General features: G+C 36.5%; 1 protein-coding gene across 1 annotated transcript; it reads right to left on the bottom strand.

Annotated features, from left to right (window-relative positions):
• Positions 1-203: 203 nt before the first annotated feature.
• Positions 204-8,040, bottom strand: LOC127223124 (pancreatic alpha-amylase). Its single transcript, XM_051185646.1, has 10 exons — positions 7,873-8,040; positions 7,373-7,519; positions 6,769-6,957; positions 5,916-6,146; positions 4,414-4,547; positions 3,617-3,739; positions 3,425-3,524; positions 2,001-2,119; positions 1,765-1,890; positions 204-402 (listed from the first exon to the last, which is right to left on the bottom strand). Exons 1-10 carry the CDS (start codon positions 8,038-8,040, stop codon positions 213-215), a joined length of 1,527 nt encoding a protein of 508 aa, XP_051041603.1. The 3' UTR covers positions 204-212.
• Positions 8,041-18,519: the final 10,479 nt, after the last annotated feature.

The following is an 18,519-nucleotide window of genomic DNA, read 5'->3' as shown; positions in this document are numbered from 1 at the left end:
CCTGATGACTTGTGTGATCCCAGAACATATGGCAAAGGGAGAGGGGCAAAGACATAGCTCAGGGTTTTCCAAACACCCTACATTATTCCATTGCTTGTATATACACATCAAAAATGCACACATAATAATCAAGAAAAGAAAAAGAAAAAGAAGGCATATATGAAAAAGAACCACACTCATTTAACACTTTATATGCATATTTAATTTGAGTCTTACAGTTTTGATTCAGCATGGATTGCAATAAATGGGTCTTCAGCAGAGTTACTAATAGAAAAGTGAGCTTTGCCATCACTTCCAACATTGACTTTAATTCCAGTGCAATTGCCATCAATCTTGTCTCCAGAAATGACATCACAGTATGTGCCAGCAGGAAGACCAGTCTGTAAGGTTGTTGACAAAGACCTGGGAGGAAAGTAGTATTTAATTTAAATTCAACCCAGTCATGTGCAGGAATACCCATTATCAATAAAACAGTAAATGCCTCAGCCTTGTGCTATAGAACACTAAGTACTCAGAGCCTAAGTAAGAGAATCCAAATACCAAGACTGCGAGTGGGAGACCAAAAGTGTTCTCCAGACCAGAGGTATTATTTTAAACGTCTGTTAGTCTCATGGGCTGTGAAGAATGCTACCAGTCAAAGAAAGCTAGGGAACCCAGTGAAGCTCAGAAGTAAAGACTTCCTGAGAGGAGCATCATTCTTTCAAGTCCATGCTCCTGAGGATAGAAAGTAATGACTTCAAAAACTGGTAATAGCATCATTTTTTCCCCAAAGTTATTAGATTACATGATTCTGCAAGGGGTTTTTCTAGAATTAAATATTATCTAGCATGTCTATGAATGCACACAAGTATGTGTTCTGAATGACTGTATAAAGTAATTCTGGTGTTAATAAAAAACCAGCTATGTGTTCCTTCAAAGAAAATTATGTCCCTCAATTATTTTGTCTTCAACCAACAAAATACAACTCCTGGAAAAATATTCTCAACCTTATTGAGAACTGATATTGTGTTGAGACAGCTCACTAGCTCTCAGAGAGATTCTCTGAGCAGGGTTTATTTTTCTGTTTGTTTGGTTTGGTTTGGTTTTGCGAGATAGGGTATCTCTACATAGCCCTGGCTTTCCTAAAACTCACTATGGAGACTAAGCTTGTCGCAAACTCACAGGAATAAGGGTGCCTTTGTCTGTTGGGTGCTAGGTTTAAAAGGTTTTGTCCTCCACTCCTGGTATCTGAGCTAGAGTACTACAGATGAGGGAACAGTAAAAGAAGACTCAGGATAAAGAACCACAGTGAAAGACAACAATGAAACTTTTAAAGGCAAAACTTGGCAACTTCTTGAAGATATTCATTGACCAGATGCAAGTATATAAAATATTTAAACCAAAGACATAGAATATTAAAATGGATAAAAAACAAGAGACTTTCAAAGGCATTGGGAAAGTACTCCAGTACTAATATGGCACATTGTTTAATGATGCTATGACTTTACTATTTATATGCTTTGTGAAATGTGTCACATGAATGTGTGAATATGAATATATACTACTGGTATTATAACTTATGATAAAAAAATCTCAAAAAAATTATTAAATGGAAAGAAACTATGTAAGCAAATATCATTTTTCTTCTGTATCTGAACATTTGTTTTGTGGCATAAATTGATTATCTAAAAGACTTCACATATGAAAAATTAAATGAAAACAAAAGAAAAGAAAGATCTATGCATATAAGAGTATACAATCCCACTTTAATTGATATCCACTTACCAGTCATCATTGTTAAAGATAATGAATCCTCTGTTTCCTCTGCCAAAAGCTACTTGATTGCTGCCATTATCCCACCAGTTTGAAAAAGGCTGACCATTGACTACATTTCTGAAGGCAACCATGTTCCTAAAAGGACAGTATCGTGTGAAATGCTGATACCCTTAAACCTCAACAATTTTAAACAAAAAGTTAAACAACTTTCTTAATAAACAAAATCTGTAGGAGATACTCCCAACCTTATTTGACGCCATCGATGTTCACAGACCCAGTCATTGCCACAAGTTGTGTCTGGATTAATCGTTACTTCTTTTGTTACTCCGTTGTTATTAGGAGGTCCAATCCAGTCATTTACATCCTTAATTATTGAAATAGTCACGTCATTTGAATACTTGTATCTGCCCATTTCTTTACACTGCCTCAAGATAAACCCCCTCTTATGTTACTTCTTGTTTTGAAGTGTATAATTTTAATCTAAGTCCTTCAAATGTTCTCCAGATGTTCCCTGAATCCTTCAGTGCAAATTCAGGTTCACTAATACTCAATTCATAACACTAGTAGCAATTATTAAACATGTTCTATCAATGCAGTAATTTCTCAATAGCACTAAAAACTCTTAATATCTCCTAACACCAAGAAAATTAGAGCCAAGAACTCTAGGTTACATAACAGACTTCAGGTACCACCTGAAAAGTCTTTATCCTTATATATAGCATAACTGTACTTCTGTTTATCCATAAATCAGAGACATAGTACTGGGGTACTATACAAATTAAAGAACATCTACAAAAATGCTTTTAATATAACAATTTCTAAGTTGATATTGGTTGATTTCTTACTACTTGCTGTTAAAATTTTTATAAAATATCCTGACTTTCCTTATCAAGATTAACAAAGCAATTTGATGAAGACTAAAAGTTAAATACATTTCTGAAAAAATAAAAGGCTCATTTTAAGCATAAAAATCTTCAGGAATAGAAGAAATTTAAGTAAAATCATAGGGAAACTCATTTTGACAAGAAAAAAGAAAAAATATTTAATGTCTAATAAAGAAACATTTCTATTTTATACTTGACGTTTTCTCTATGATTCTAGATTTTTTATTGAAACAGAAAACTTTGTAGTATCTTTCAGATATCAGAAGGTCTTATTTCTTAGATTAGTTTTGAAACTGTTTAAAGTTATGCACCTAACCAACATTCATATTCTTTATAATTCTGTAAACATATACTGTTTATAGACTCCCCAGTAAATCACTATTCTGTAATATTCATAAGTAAATATCTATTATATTCCTTCATTTTCCACAAATAAGCTCCTTTTTTATTCCACATATGCTAACATTGATTGTATCAAAGGCAGAAAGAACTTGAAATTCTATTCAATGTTAATGGGTATGATTCCACATTAACTTTAAGGGTCAGGGCTTTATCAGAGACACATGTTTTTATTCTGTCCCTTTCTCTTATTTAAACTATTGCTTTTACTATTAGTAACTTTATCAATATCCTTATTTTACAAAACCTTGGTGAATAAATGCAATATAATAAGTAACATATGCTATAACTTCATGTGAAATTAAAACTATAACTTCATGTGAAATTAAAACAGAACCTCCTCCTTTTCTAGACTAAAATACGCTTTGAAGAACTTGAAGACTTACTTTTCCATTCTGGAAGTTTCTTGCCCAACGGTAACTTGACATCACTCGTGTGAATCCATAAGGATGAGCCAACATAAATCCAACTGCCATTTTATACATTCTGAAAGTTTCAAAAGGTTATTCAAGCAAAAGTCTATAATATAATGCTGCTAATAAAGACAGGCTACACAACAGTAAATAAAATTCTCTCACCTTGCATCCCAGAATGTCAGGATGGATGCTCCCCCAGCTCCATGCCCTCGCTGATTATCATGGTTGTCCACAAACACAAGGGCTCTGTCAGTAGGCACAAAACCCCAGCCTTCTCCCCAGTTCCTGCATTTAAAAAAGCACATTATTATTATTTCACAGTGCTTAGAGAACTTTGCATAGGTATCCTCAGTTATCTAAATAAATGACAATTCCATATTAAATCTCTCTTATAGGTACATGTGAATACATATATAGTATCATTTCATGTGATAATATATTTGAGAACATTATCTGCATTAAAGTCTTACAATAAAATATTTTTGGTTTTAAATTTTTTCTTTAGAATTTTATTGTACTACAACTTTATGGACTTCAGAAGTGAATCATCCAAGTTATATAACATAGAATGTAAATCTAAATTAATAACTTTCTAATAGAAACTTTCAAAATTTCTAATTAATCCATTGCTATAACATAAGTAAGTTATATGTTGTAGACAGTCATGAATAAAGATACACTTATAATAGCAATCAAACCTATAGGACCACATTCTTGAAATCTAATAGACAAATCACAAAGAGACAAAAATCATCAAGTGATACATTGGATTTCCAGAGATGCCTAGTGATTGACATTCCAAATAGGAAAGATGATTAACTTTAGTTTAGGGAAAAATAAGACAAACAAATAATCAAAAAAAAGTCACAATTATATAAACCTGAATGGCTGATGATATAAATTACTGATGCCTAATGTCAACAGATCTATGATAGATCAAAAAAAATGTGTATATTTACTTTAAATAAGACATCTTCTCTCCATTCCACTTGCGGATAACTGTGCCTAGTTTTGCTCCATACTTGAATTCTGTCACACGACCATTTCCAAAGTACTCACTACTTTTAATGGCCTCACCACCCAAATCAATGACCTAGGAGAGATATTGGGTCAGTTGTAAATTTTAAGATATATTTAAAGCACATTATTTAAATATAATAGCATTTAGAAACCCTTCCAATATTTTTGTTATTTGACATGTTCTTAATGTTTCTCTGTATAGCCAGATGCTGACTTTTCCAAAACCTGTATGTCACATATTGAAAAGACTCAAATTACACTCTAATTTCTTATCCTCTAAGATTGATAACAGAGGGGAAAATTCCTTAGTCCACACTGATAAAACACTTGAAGAAAGGTCATTATCAATATCAGAAGTGCTTATAAAACATTAAAATTTCCAAAGAAAACAGAGATACAAACACATTATCTTTACTATATTATTATGGTACAGAAAGTTACATCACTTTGCCTTAAACACCTACAACACTCATAACATGAGACAAAACTCAAACTCAGAAATATGTGCTATAATCAACAAGCATAATTTATCTGTCTTGTATAATAATATCTGAGAGTTTAGAGCATAAATTAGTGAAGTTTTCACTATCTTGGAACCTGTAAATAACAAAGTGTGCTATCTCTGAGTGAGTGTAATACTATTATGGAATAGCAGAATGCTACATTCTATAAGTAATGAGTTACAAAACTAGATTATATATTGAATGCTTTATAAAATCTGCTTTCTGTTCTTTGGTTTGCAAAATGATATCCAAATGCAGTCAATGAAGCCTCATTCCTATAAAAGAACTTCCTCAGGGAAGCACAGACCAATTATCTATTGTCTACCAACCAGTCACTCCTGAAAATATTCATAGATTTAAAAGTTATAACTAGGAAGACATACACACACAAACACACACACACACAACAACAACAACAACAACAACAACAACCATTAGGGTAAGAAGAGGCCATCTTTTTAAAGAACAGTGTATATGGCATTATAGCAGCGTTTAGAAGTAGAAAAAAACAAGGCAGGAATGAGAAATGTTGGAACTAAACTATAATCTCAAGGGTCTGCTCAGGTCTGTACCAGGTCTTCTGTGTATATATTATGGCTTGCAGTTTAATATTTGTGTGGGATTCCCTAATGTGCAAATGAGTAGGTTTCTGGTTCATGGCTATTTTCTTCTCTTTGATACTCTTGTTAACATCAATGTCATAATTTTGGTTTTATGTTATTGCACTTTATTTTGTGATTTTTCACACTTAGAAACATGTTTGCTAATGAGAGAGAGAAAGGGAGTAGATTCGGAAGGAAGGGGAGGTGGGAAGACATGAGAAGAGTGGAAAGAGAGGAAACCATAATCAGAATATATTATGTTAGAAAAGAATTTACTTTCAATAAAAGTCAAAGATTATAGTCTCAAAAATAAAAAGAACATGTATATTGTTTTACCTCTTGAAAAATAAAAGGTCTGCTTCCTTGAGAGAACCATTTTGTATTTAGGTTATGCAGTTTGTCCAAAACTGCCTTTATGTCTCCAGGCCACATGTGCTTAGCAGCATCAAGTCTGAACCCTGCTACACCAATGTCGATGAGATGGTTCATATAGTCAGCCACTTTGGTACGAACATAATCTTTCTCAAGTGCAAGGTCCAGCAGGCCAGACAGACGACAATTTCTGACCTATTAGATAAAAAAGGATTGATCTACTAAAAGTCATGTCTGGGCTAGGAAAATTTTCATCATTCAGTCATTCACCCATTTAGAAATGGGTAGTTTTGTATTTCCCTTACTTAGGACATGGGAAGAATTTATGTTTTAATTTGAACATGGACTTCAAAATATTTTCTGTTGTAGGTATAGAAAATATCAGAGATAAAGTTGGTATGAATTTTAGATGGTTAATTCTCCCCCCCCCTTTTTATCTGTCTCTGCCTCTCTCTCCACTCTATCTCTCTGACCTCCTGTATCTGCTTCTTCTCACTCTCTGTTTTTTTCTTTCCTTTTTTACTTCTACTTGATTTTTACTTCTAATTATATTCCATACTATAATTTTATATAATTGATTAACCATGCTTTTAAGATTTTCACACAAACTCACTAGAAAGCCTATCTATATTTTGTCATTGATTTTGGTGTATCCTTACAAAACAATGAAAAGTAAATACAGAACATGTTTCCATTTCTATTTTTCAAGCATTCTATCTTAATAAACACTTCCCTATATTATGGTTATCCATAAATCCCTTGTGCATTCCTAGATGCCTAGTTGCTAATTTAGTCTGATCAATATTTCTCTCATTACCTGATTAGCATCATTGTAGTTAGAAATTTCTCCATCACATTTACCATCATTAAAATCCCAACGAGAGTATGGAACTGATGGGAATTCCCTGTTATTAGCATTGTAGTAACTTCCACAGGTACTGCTTGTTCCTGCACCACCACCTGCTCCACACATGTGATTAATAACAGCGTCCACATAAATACGAACCTGAAGAAGGAAAGTGGATATTTCAGCCAGACTCAGAAATCTAAAGTTTTTATGGCAAGCTCATTACATGCTAACAAATCTCCAAAACTTGAAAATCTATTTAAATCTTATTAATTCTTATTTTTACATAATCGATGTGCAGGGGTTCTCAAAATGTGACTATAGGGCAGTAGGGCATTTTGAGAGTGAAAATAAAATTAATTTTTATGATTTTATTATATTTTCATTTTTTTATAATTAAAGTATATCACTTCCCCCCTTCCCTTGCATCCCTCCTTTCAACACACCCAAATTATGAAATTTTCTGCACAAATGAAAATGCCAAAGAATAAAGAAGAAAAATATTTTCATCCATAAGAATTTTCAATCTGTAAAATTCTATGTAAGATTTTAAAGAAGACATAACATCACTTACACCAACATTGTTGCACCTTGTCACCATGTCTCTGAATTCATCTTCATTTCCAGACCTTGTGCATATTTTGTAGCTAATTGGTTGGTATCTTTCCCACCAAGGCCTTGATGGATTATAAACCACAATATTTTCATTGGGTGGAGATACCTGCAAATAGAATTGTCATAATTAATTTTGAACAACAGCCTGCTAAGTTCTTACAACTTTTAAGAAGTTAAGTTTCCTATAAACCTATCAATGACCTGATATTATTTCTCAATTAGTGAACATGCAGTTCTGTCCCTTCACGACCATCTGAAAACAGGGACAGGACATTGCAATGCTCCTGCTGGGGTCCTAAACATATATATATATATATATGTCATCATCACCAAACATATTCCTTACTCGAGAAATTCATGAGAGGTGGAACTGTGCTCCAAACACATTGTTCTGATTAGAATGCTGTTTTATATATTAACACAGTAAACTCCCCCATTTAAATTGTGATTAAGTCTTACCTGCACCCCTCCAAATCCCTTAGGAGCTAAGTATCGCTCACATTCCTTGGCAATATCAACCCAGCGCCACTCAAACAGGTGGACAATAGCAGTCCGCCCGTATTGAGTTTGTGGGTCATATTGAGCCCAACAGAACCCAAGGAGAGAAACAAGCAGAAAGAACTTCATTTTGCTTTGAAGTTGTCAGTGTTCTTTCTAGCACGTATTTATATTCTGCAAAAGGTACATTTCACAAAGTCAACATTTATGAATAAATATTTACAGAATAAGTTTTCATTCATAATCTATAAGATTTGTGGTGAGGATGTGAACAGGTGAAGGTCCTTCAGAAATTCTCATGGGAGAAAACATTGAAAGTCATTTCAGGACATGTGTTATTCGATTAGTATAGATCTTACTTCTGATGTACTCCACTAAATCAAGCAACATATAATTGACACAATTAGATCTATAATTATGTTTGCAAATATTTTTATTATTTCCATTCTAAATTGAAACATAATAATATGTTGAGCTCTTTTTTTGTTTGTTTCATCTACTCTAATGTTAATTATTTAAATGCTTTTTTAATTTGCAGAAACTTCCAAACAGGAGGATGAAAAAGATGAATATTTTGAGTGTGACCATACTGTGCTACGTATCAAGTCCTTGTATGCAAATAAATAAAAATTACATTATGAAATTCCTTTTGGATTTGAGAAATATGCATCTTCTCTAGTGCTGATTGCATATGAAGCACATAAAAAGTCTCTAGCTTTTTGCCCTTAGGCAAACATCTTTATACCGGCTATAATACAAACTAAAAAATTTAAAATTCTTCATCATTTTCAATACTAGTAAAAATCTGTGACAGAACAGGGCACTACAGATGGGAATAAACTTTCCTATCCCTTAACAAGTATGTGAGTGTCCTAATTTTTCATTTCTTCCAAGTGCATAAGACCCTATTTAACAGCAATCCATATGGCATTTGGCTAATCTACAAATTTCTCTAAGTGGAGAAAAATGAATGTACCTATAACTTTAATAATGAGTTATGAATTTTAGATGAACATTATAATTAGTAAAATTTTGAAAAAAAAATAAGACAGGGTATAATGTAACTTGCATATTTTCACCTGTCAGGGAATGTCTCACTAAATACCTGACTTTGGCTCTGAATTGAAAGAGATAAAGCAGTCAGCATAGATTAAGGGTCACAGAAAAAGAGCTTAGATTACTGGAGAAACATCAGTGACAACAAGAGAAATTGCAGAACTATAGCAAGTTTCAAAACTGGGACGATGAAATCAGATTGAGTTAGGCCAGATCACAGCCTATTAGAACAAGAAGAGAGTAATTGGGGCCCTAAGAGGAATACACAATACTATAGTTAGCATAATAAAGTCTATGCCAAATAAATGTCCGTATTTGAGAAATTATGTTTTGACAATTGGCTAAGCTCTTGATGTAAGGAATGTCCTTATTTTTTAATAAATAAGCCCCAGGTCAGAAACGCAACAATATTCTCAATTATATTGTTCTAGTAACTTGTATACATAAAGAAACAATAGACCAGCAAAACTGACTCAGTAAAATAGCCTTATATAGTATAAGATGTGGCAACACTTGATGCTATCTATATCTAATTAAAATCAGTCTACTCTTCTTTTTACCACATTTCCTCTGTGAATACTAAAGTTCTGTTTTCCAATATGGTAGCTTGCTTGTAGTGATAACTTGAAGAGAAATGACCTGTTAGTGCAAAATAAACTCTGGATTTCAGGCTTAGTGTAGAAATGTTCTCTTAGAGCCTGGTTCACAATGACAGTGGCGTACCTGACTTAGACAAGAGGCTAAGACTATTGAGCAATAGTGTAAAGATAGAGAGATGGACATCTCCCAAGATCAAAATCTTGCAGAAGGAAATTATGCTACTATAGAAAAGGCAATCTCTATAGGATGACTACTCCCTGGCTTTATACAGTGCAGCAGGTTTGCATACTTGGTACAGAATTGGAGAAGTAGGAAATAAAATTGAATCATTTACTAAAGATATACAGGGCTCAAATGATTTAAAAAAAATATTGAGATAGGGAAGGAATAGATGAGAGAGAGGAGAGAGAGCATAAAAGAGAGCCTTACAGGTTTGAAGAGAAAACTGACTCTACAGAAATGTACAGAGATCTACAAAACTGACTCCAACTAACAGTTTGAGCAACAGTGGAAAGGCTACCATAAATGTCCTTCTCTGATAATGAGATAGGTGACTACCTTATCCAACATCATAAAGCCCTCATCTAGTAGCTGATGGAAAGAGAAGCAGACACCCACAACTAAACGCTGAGCCAAACTGGAATCCAGATGCAGAGAGAGAGGACAAGACCAGGCTACAGAAACCCACAGAAACAGCTGGCCTGAACATGGAGGAGCAAATGGGACCCCTGAATGATAGCTGGGAATACAGCCTAGGACTGACTCAGACCCCCTGAACATGGCTCTCAGTTAGAAGGCCTGAGAAGTCTAAGGGACCTCTGACAGTGGAACCAGGATGTATCCCTCGTGTACAAAATGATTTTGGGAGTGCATTCCCCATGGAGGGATACTCCTGTAACCTAGACGTATGGATGAGGGTCTAGTCCCTACTCCAAATCACTTAACATATTTTGTTGACCCTCCTGGAAGGCATCACCCTCTCTTTAGAGTGGGGGGATGGGATGGGAGGGTGGTCAAGGGGCATGGGAGGGAGTAAGAGAGAGGGAGGGAGAAGGGGAGAGAGGGAGCAAGAGAGAAGGAGGAAGAAAGAAGGTAATGGAGGGAGGAATGGAGGGAGGGAGGGAGAATTGTTAAAAAGAGCAAAAAATAAAAAAAAAAAATATTAGCATGAGCAGAAAATAGGATACCAGATTCAGAAGCTAGGCAAATAATAATTCAAACTCTGTCTTTTAAAAATTTTAATGCTCAATACAAAAGGATAATTAGGCCTTTAAAGGCAAGATCAGAACTTTTGGATGAATGGATCTGAAATATAATTAATATTGAATTCATGGCCATAATAATGCATAGAAATCAAAATCCAAGTGTTTTAATTGTGGCAAACAAAATAACTTTAAAAGGAATTGAAAAAAGGAAGTTCCTAGAAAAAAAAATGATTTTTCTACTTGTAATCCAAACATTACACTTCCTCCTGAATTATGTAGAAAATGTGGCAAAGTCAGGCATTGGACTATTGTATATAGAACAATAAGAGACATTCAACCAATATTTTGCCACTTGGAAACTCCTTGAGGGGCCTCTCACAGGACCATATACCAAATCCGGCTCAGTCATTTTCTGTCACCATGGAAACTCCTTCCCAGAAGAATTAAAGAACACATAATGCCTATTGTAAGAAACAATATTTCAAGTCGTCATGTCGGTGTATTTGGAAAAGTTTTCTTTACATATATATATATATATATATATATGTATACATATATTATATATATGTATATATATATATACATATATAATCAAGTCCATTTAAATGAAAACAAACATTTATAGACAATATTTGGGAATTTGGGCATTGTTCTTTCCAAACTACTTCCTGCTGGTAAGAGGCGCTGTCATGGGGGATTCGAAGAAGTTTCAGAAATCCTGGCTGTAGTCTGTAAGGCTGCTTTGTCCAGCTGTGCGGGACCACTGTGAGTTCCTGCTGGCATCTTCTACTGGATCCTCATCCTTGACCCCATCCCTGGGTCCTGTCTCCGGAGAGACCTCCTAGAGAGCTTGGGCAACACAGAGCTACAGATATTGAATCTCTGACCCACATAAGCTCACCAGGGAAGTACCATAGAGAGAAGGGGAGACCCCACCAACACCTACTGGAAGAAGCTATGGGAAGAAGGCAATACAAGAAAACACCTAACAACAGAAAGACAAGCATGACACAACCTGAATCTAGGGAATCTACACCAACTAGAATGGAACACAACGACAAAGCAGAGGAAGCAGAAGGAAGCGACTTAAAAATTACCATCATAAAAATGATAGAGGAAAAGTTTTCAATTAGCAATAATTGTGCCTCGGCTAAGACACTACCACAGCACAAACCTTGGGGATACATCCCCCATGGAAGTATACTGCCTTAACCTAGAGATAGGAGAAAAGTCATAGTCCCTACTTCAAATGGCCTGACAGATCTACATGACCCCACCTGGATCATGGAGAATTGGGGCAGTGGAGGTGGGAAGGGAGGGTGGTCAGGTGCAGGTGGGGGGGTCAGTGAGGGTAAAAGGGAGGGAGGGAGGGACAGAGAGGGAACTGGAATCTACATATAAAACAATGAAATAAATTTAAAAAAATACATTAAATAAAAAAAGAAACCATACTGCTCTGGATTATTAAAGAGCTACAAAAGAACAAAAAATTCAGGAGAAACCGTAAAAAGTAAATATTAGATTAGGAACCTCCCCACAACACATTGAAAGCAGTGCTACGAGGGAAGTTCATTGCACTAAGTGCCCATATGAAGAAAACAGAGGATAGTCACATAAATGAATTAACAGCGCAACTGAAAACCTTAGAACAGAGAGAAGCGAATTCACCCCGCAGGAGCAGACGCCAGGAAATAATCAACTTGAGGGCTGAAATCAACAAAATAGAAACCAGGAAAACAATACAAAAAATCAATGCAACAAAGAGTTGGTTTTTTGAGAAAATCAACAAGATTGATAAACCTTTATCCAAATTAACAAAAAGCAGAGACAGAACATGCAAATTAACAAAATCAGAAACAAAATGGGGAACATAACAACAAACACAGAGGAAATCCAGACAATTTTCAGGTCATACTTCGAAAATCTGTATTCCACAAAAATTGAAAATTCAAAGGAAATGGACAAGTTTCTGGATAACTATCACTTACCAAAATTAAATCAAGAACAGACAAACAACTTAAATAGACCTATAACCCGAAATGAAATAGAAGCAGTCATCGAAAGCCTTCCAACGAAAAAAAGTCCAGGGCCAGATGGATTCAGTGCAGAATTCTACCAGACATTCAAGGAAGAACTAATACCACTACTCCTCAAACTGGTCCACAAGATAGAAACAGAAGGTTTACTGCCAATCTCTTTTTATGAGGCCACAATAACTTTGGAACCCAAACCTCACAATGACACAACTAAGAAAGAAAACTACAGACCAATATCCCTGATGAACATCGATGCAAAAATACTCAATAAAATAATGGCAAACCGAATTCAAAAATACATCAGAGAAATCATCCACCATGATCAAGTAGGCTTCATACCTGGATTGCAGGGATGGTTTAACATACGAAAATCTATCAACATGATCCACCATATAAACAAACTGAAAAAGAAAAACCATATGATTATCTCCCTAGATGCAGAAAAAGCCTTCGATAAAATTCAACACCCTTTCATGATAAAGGTATTAGAGAGGTCAGGGATAACAGGAACATACCTAAACATAATAAGAGCAATATACAGCAAACCAACTGCCAACATCAAACTGAATGGAGAGAAACTTAAGCCAATTCCTCTAAAATCAGGAACAAGACAAGGCTGTCCTCTCTCTCCATATCTCTTCAATATCGTACTAGAAGTTCTAGCTAATGCTATAAGACAACAAAAGGAGATCAAGGGCATCCAAATTGGAAAGGAAGAAGTCAAACTGTCTCTATTTGCAGATGATATGATAGTTTACATAAGCGACCCAATAAACTCTACCAGGGAACTCCTACAGCTGATAAACACCTTCAGCAAACTAGCAGGATACAAGATAAACTCAAAAAAAATCAGTAGCCCTATTTTTTTTCAGACGACAAAGAGGCAGAGAAAGAAATCAGAGAAACATCACCCTTTACAATAGCCACAAGCAACATAAAGTATCTTGGTGTAACGCTTACCAAACAAGTAAAAGATCTATATAATAAGAACTTTGTGACTCTAAAGAAAGAAATTAAAGAAGATACCAGAAAATGGAAAGACCTCCCATGCTCTTGGATAGGTAGGATAAACATAGTAAAAATGGCAATCTTACCAAAAGCAATGTACAGATTCAATGCAATCCCCATTAAAATCCCACCACAATTCTTCACCGACCTTGAAAGGATAATAATCAACTTTATATGGAAAAACAAAAGACCCAGGATAGCCAAAACAACCCTATACAATAAAAGAACATCAGGAGGCATCACCATTCCTGACTTTAAGCTCTACTACAGAGCTATAGTTCTGAAAACAGCCTGGTATTGGCATAAAAATAGACAGGTAGACCAATGGAATCGAATTGAAAATCCTGATATTAATCCACGCACCTATGAACACCTGATTTTCGACAAAACAGCTAAAATTATACAATGGGGCAAAGACAGCATCTTCAACAAATGGTGCTGGCACAATTGGATGAGGGTGTGTAGAAGACTGCAGATAGACCCATGTCTGTCGCCATGCACAAAACTCAAGTCCAAATGGATCAAAGACCTCAACATCAATCCAGCCACATTGAACCTCTTAGAAGACAAAGTAGGAGGTACCCTTGAACAAATTGGTATAGGAGACCGCTTCTTGAACATAACTCCAGGGGCACAGACACTGAAAGAAACAATTAATAAATGGGACCTCTTCAAACTTAGAAGCTTCTGTAAGGCAAAGGACACAGTTGACAAGACCAAACGGCAGCCCACTGACTGGGAAAAGATTTTCACTAATCCTATATCCGACAAAGGGCTGATCTCCAAAATATACAAAGAACTCAAGAAACTAGTCAACAAAACACCAAATAACCCTATTAAAAAATGGGGTACAGAACTGAAGAAAGAATTCTCAATGGAGGAAATCAAAAAGGCTGAAAGACACTTAAGAAAATGCTCCACATCCTTAGCTATCAGGGAAATGCAAATCAAAACAACTTTGAGATACCATCTTACCCCTGCCAGAATGGCTAAAATTAGAAACACCAGTGATGACTTATGTTGGAGAGGATGTGGAGAAAGTGGAACACTCCTCCACTGCTGGTGGGAGTGCAAACTCATACAGCCACTTTGGAGATCAGTATGGCGGTTCCTCAGGAAAAGGGGAATTAGTTTACCACAGGACACGGCAATCCCCCTCTTAGGCATATACCCAAAGGATTCACATCAATGCAACAAAGACATCTGTTCAACTATGTTCATAGCAGCACTATTTGTAATAGCAAGAACCTGGAAGCAACCTAGATGCCCTTCAATTGAAGAATGGTTAATGAAGATGTGGCACATCTACACAATGGAATACTACTCTGCAGAAAAAAATAATGGTATCTTGAAATTCGCAGGCAAGTGGATGGCACTTGAAGAAACCATCCTGAATGAGGTAACCCAGTCACAAAAAGAGGAACACAGTATGTACTCACTCATATATGGATTTTAGACCTAGATCAAATGATCACCAGCCTATAATTCACATCACCAGAGGAACTAGGATACAAGTTGTATTCTAAGAGATTCATATAAAGTCCCTCACAGAACTGGGAAGGGACAAGTCCCCCAGACCTCAGGTATAGTGGGGGAGGACAGCTAATGGAGAGAGAAGTAGGAGAAAATGAGAGGGAGGAGAGGAAGGCATGTGCGACCAGGAGGATTGAGCCTGGTTAGGAATGGAAAATAGGAAAGAGAGAGAGAGACATAGACAGAGATAGAGAACATAAAAGAGGGAGCCAATATTGGTTTGAAGATAAAGTTGAACACAAAGAAAGGTCGAGGGAACTACAAGACTGCTCCCAACTAACAATCTCAGCTTCCGTGGAAAGGCTATCATAAATGCCCTTCCCGGAGAGTGAGATCAACAACTAACTTCTCCATGGAGTCCTCAACTAATGCCTGTTGAAAACAGGAGCAAACACCCATACATAAACACTGAGTCAAACTAGAACCCAGAAGCAGATGGAGAGGATAAGACCATGCGGTAGAAGTACATAGAGACAGCTTACCTGAACAAGGAGGAGCTAAGGGCCACTAGACTGATAGCTGGGAAGCCAACAGGGGTCTGACTCGGACCCCCCTGAATATGGGTCTCAGCCAGAAGGTCTGAGCAGTCTGAGAGACCTCAGACAGTGGAGCCAGGATGTATCCCTGGTGCACAAAATGATTTTGCAAACATATCCCCCATGGAGGGATAACTGCCTTATTCTAGAGATAGGAGAGAAGCCCTAGTCCCTACTTCACAGGACCTGTCAGATCTACATGACCCCAACTGGATGGCATTCCCCTACATATTGTATTGTGGTGGGGGGTTGGGAGGGGAGGGTGTTTAGAGTACATGGGAGAGGGTAGAGAGGGCAAAAGGGAGGGAAGGAGGGAGGGAGGGCTTGGGGGGAGGGAGGGAGGGAGGGAGATGGAACTGGGATCGACATGTAAAATAATAAAAAAAAAAAAAAAAAAAAAAAAAAAACGCTTTGACTCCAAAATTTAAGTTGAAGAACAAGTTACTGGGGAAAAGTATTTCTATTTTTGTTTCCACAGAAAATGAAAAGATGTGGATTCCTTCCAGACTAATGTGGTTTGTTCACACCAGACCGCCTGAAACAGAGTACAAGCTGATCCTACATTCCAAACAGCTGGACAAAACAGCCCTACAGACTACAGCTAGGATATCTGAATCTTCTTCGAATCCCCCAAGACAGCGCCCCTTACCAGCAGGAAGTAGTTTGGAAAGAACGACGCCCAAATTCCCAAATATTGTGTATAAATGTTTGTTTTCATTTAATTGGACTTTGTTATATAAAATTAAATAAAAAATACTCTATATGCATAAAAAAAAAAAAAAAAAGAAGTTCAGACACCCAAAGAAACAATAGTGAATAGATTTCAGGCTTTAGAAGACCTTCAGTCTGATACATCAGAAGAGGAACTACAGGTAACAGGGTATGAAAAAGACTTAAAATTTTCCCCACCATTTAGGGTCAGGGGAGCTTTCCCTGTATCTATTAATGAAAAACCAGCAACGAAAAAACACCCAAAAGGTGTCGTTGCATATCAGTGGGACCCAATATGTATGAAAGATTTAAAAGGTATAAAGGAAGCAGTAGTCTCATATGGCATGCACTCATCTTATGTGAAGCAATTAGTAGAATCATGGGCATGGAATAACAAGGTAACCCCTAAGGATTTGGATCAATTAATATCAGCTGTCCTTGAAAACTTCTCTCAATTAGAATGGAGGGCTTTATGAAGAGAAGAAGCAAAAGCTCTTGAACTTCAGGGCTTAAAGAAAGGTTATAAAGCTCCCCAAGATAAAAATTCTTGGTAGAGGGTCTCTATGCTGACCCAGAAACCCAAGCTGCCTATGATGAACATATCTTGTCTCTATGCAGTACAGCAGCTTTGAATGCTTGGGATAAGGTTCATGAATTAGGAGAGAGGATAGAAGCCTATACCAAGATAAGGCAAGGACCTAGAGAACACATTAGTGTCTTTCTAGAAAGATTATCTAGGGCAGTACAATTAGAGGTAGCAGACATAGATGCTAGGTGAATACTCATAGAATCTTTAACTTATGAGAATGCGAATCCTCAATGCAAACAGGTGCTTTGACCTTTAAAAATACGATCAGCACCCTTGGATGAATGGGTCCTATATACAGGCAACATTGAGTATAATGAAAATAAGAGTGAAGCATGGGTAGGAGAAGCCATATCTAAAGGTCAGAGAAGACATCAAGATAACAGAGTTCCTTACTATGGTGACTTAGAAGCTTGGGTAGGAGAAGCCATCTCCAAAGGTTTGAAGAGATATCAACATGTCAGATGTTATAACTGTAGTAAGATAGGACATCTAAAAAGAAATTGTAGGCAAAGCTTCCCTAGAAATAACACTCCCAGGAATGAATCAAACAGAAGGCCTCAGCCTCCTGGGTTATGTAGAAGGTGTGGCAAAGGAAGACACTGGACAAATGAGTGTAGATCGACCAGAGACAAGCAAGGAAACCCTTTACCATCTGGAAACTCCTTATGGGGCCTCTCGAAGGCCCCCACATCACAGGTGGTCCGAACATTCCCAGTCACAGTGGAAGACAATCTCCCACAGGACAATTAGAAAATTCTGTGCCTATTATAAAAACTCATACTGCTCTGGATGACAAACTAGTGACAGAAGTTGAATCAAACATGACAGAAGGAAATAAAAAACGTATATTTTGGCAAACCGCTATAAATAGTCATAGGCCTAGATTGATAGTTAAGATGAAAAATAGACTGTTTGACGGTCTCCTGGACACAGGGGCAGATGGAACTATCATATCTAATAAATCTTGGCCTCGAAGATGGCCCCTGCATGAGGTAAATGTTCAATTATTAGGGTTTGGAACCCTGTCTCAGGTAAAACAAAGCACGAGATGGATTGAATGTATAGGATCAGAAGGACAGAGAGGAAGGTTGAGACCATATGTGGCTGATGTAGTGATAAATTTATGGGGTCGTGATCTATTACAGCAATGGAATACACAGATTAACATTCCTCCAGTATTAGATAGGAACCATAAACGACCTCATGATTGGGGAAAAAATATTATGAAGTACTATACAAGACAGATACCAAATATCCAGGTGGTAAAAAACAGAATACAAGTGCTGAACAAACAGAGGAACTAAAAGCCCTACCTTTAAAATGGCTAACAGAAG

This window comes from Phodopus roborovskii, unplaced genomic scaffold (genome assembly GCF_943737965.1).
Source record: "Phodopus roborovskii unplaced genomic scaffold, PHOROB, whole genome shotgun sequence".
Classification (NCBI taxonomy): Eukaryota; Metazoa; Chordata; class Mammalia; order Rodentia; family Cricetidae; genus Phodopus; species Phodopus roborovskii.
Note: the sequence above shows the minus strand (reverse complement) of the source record. Positions and strands in the feature narration are given on the sequence as shown.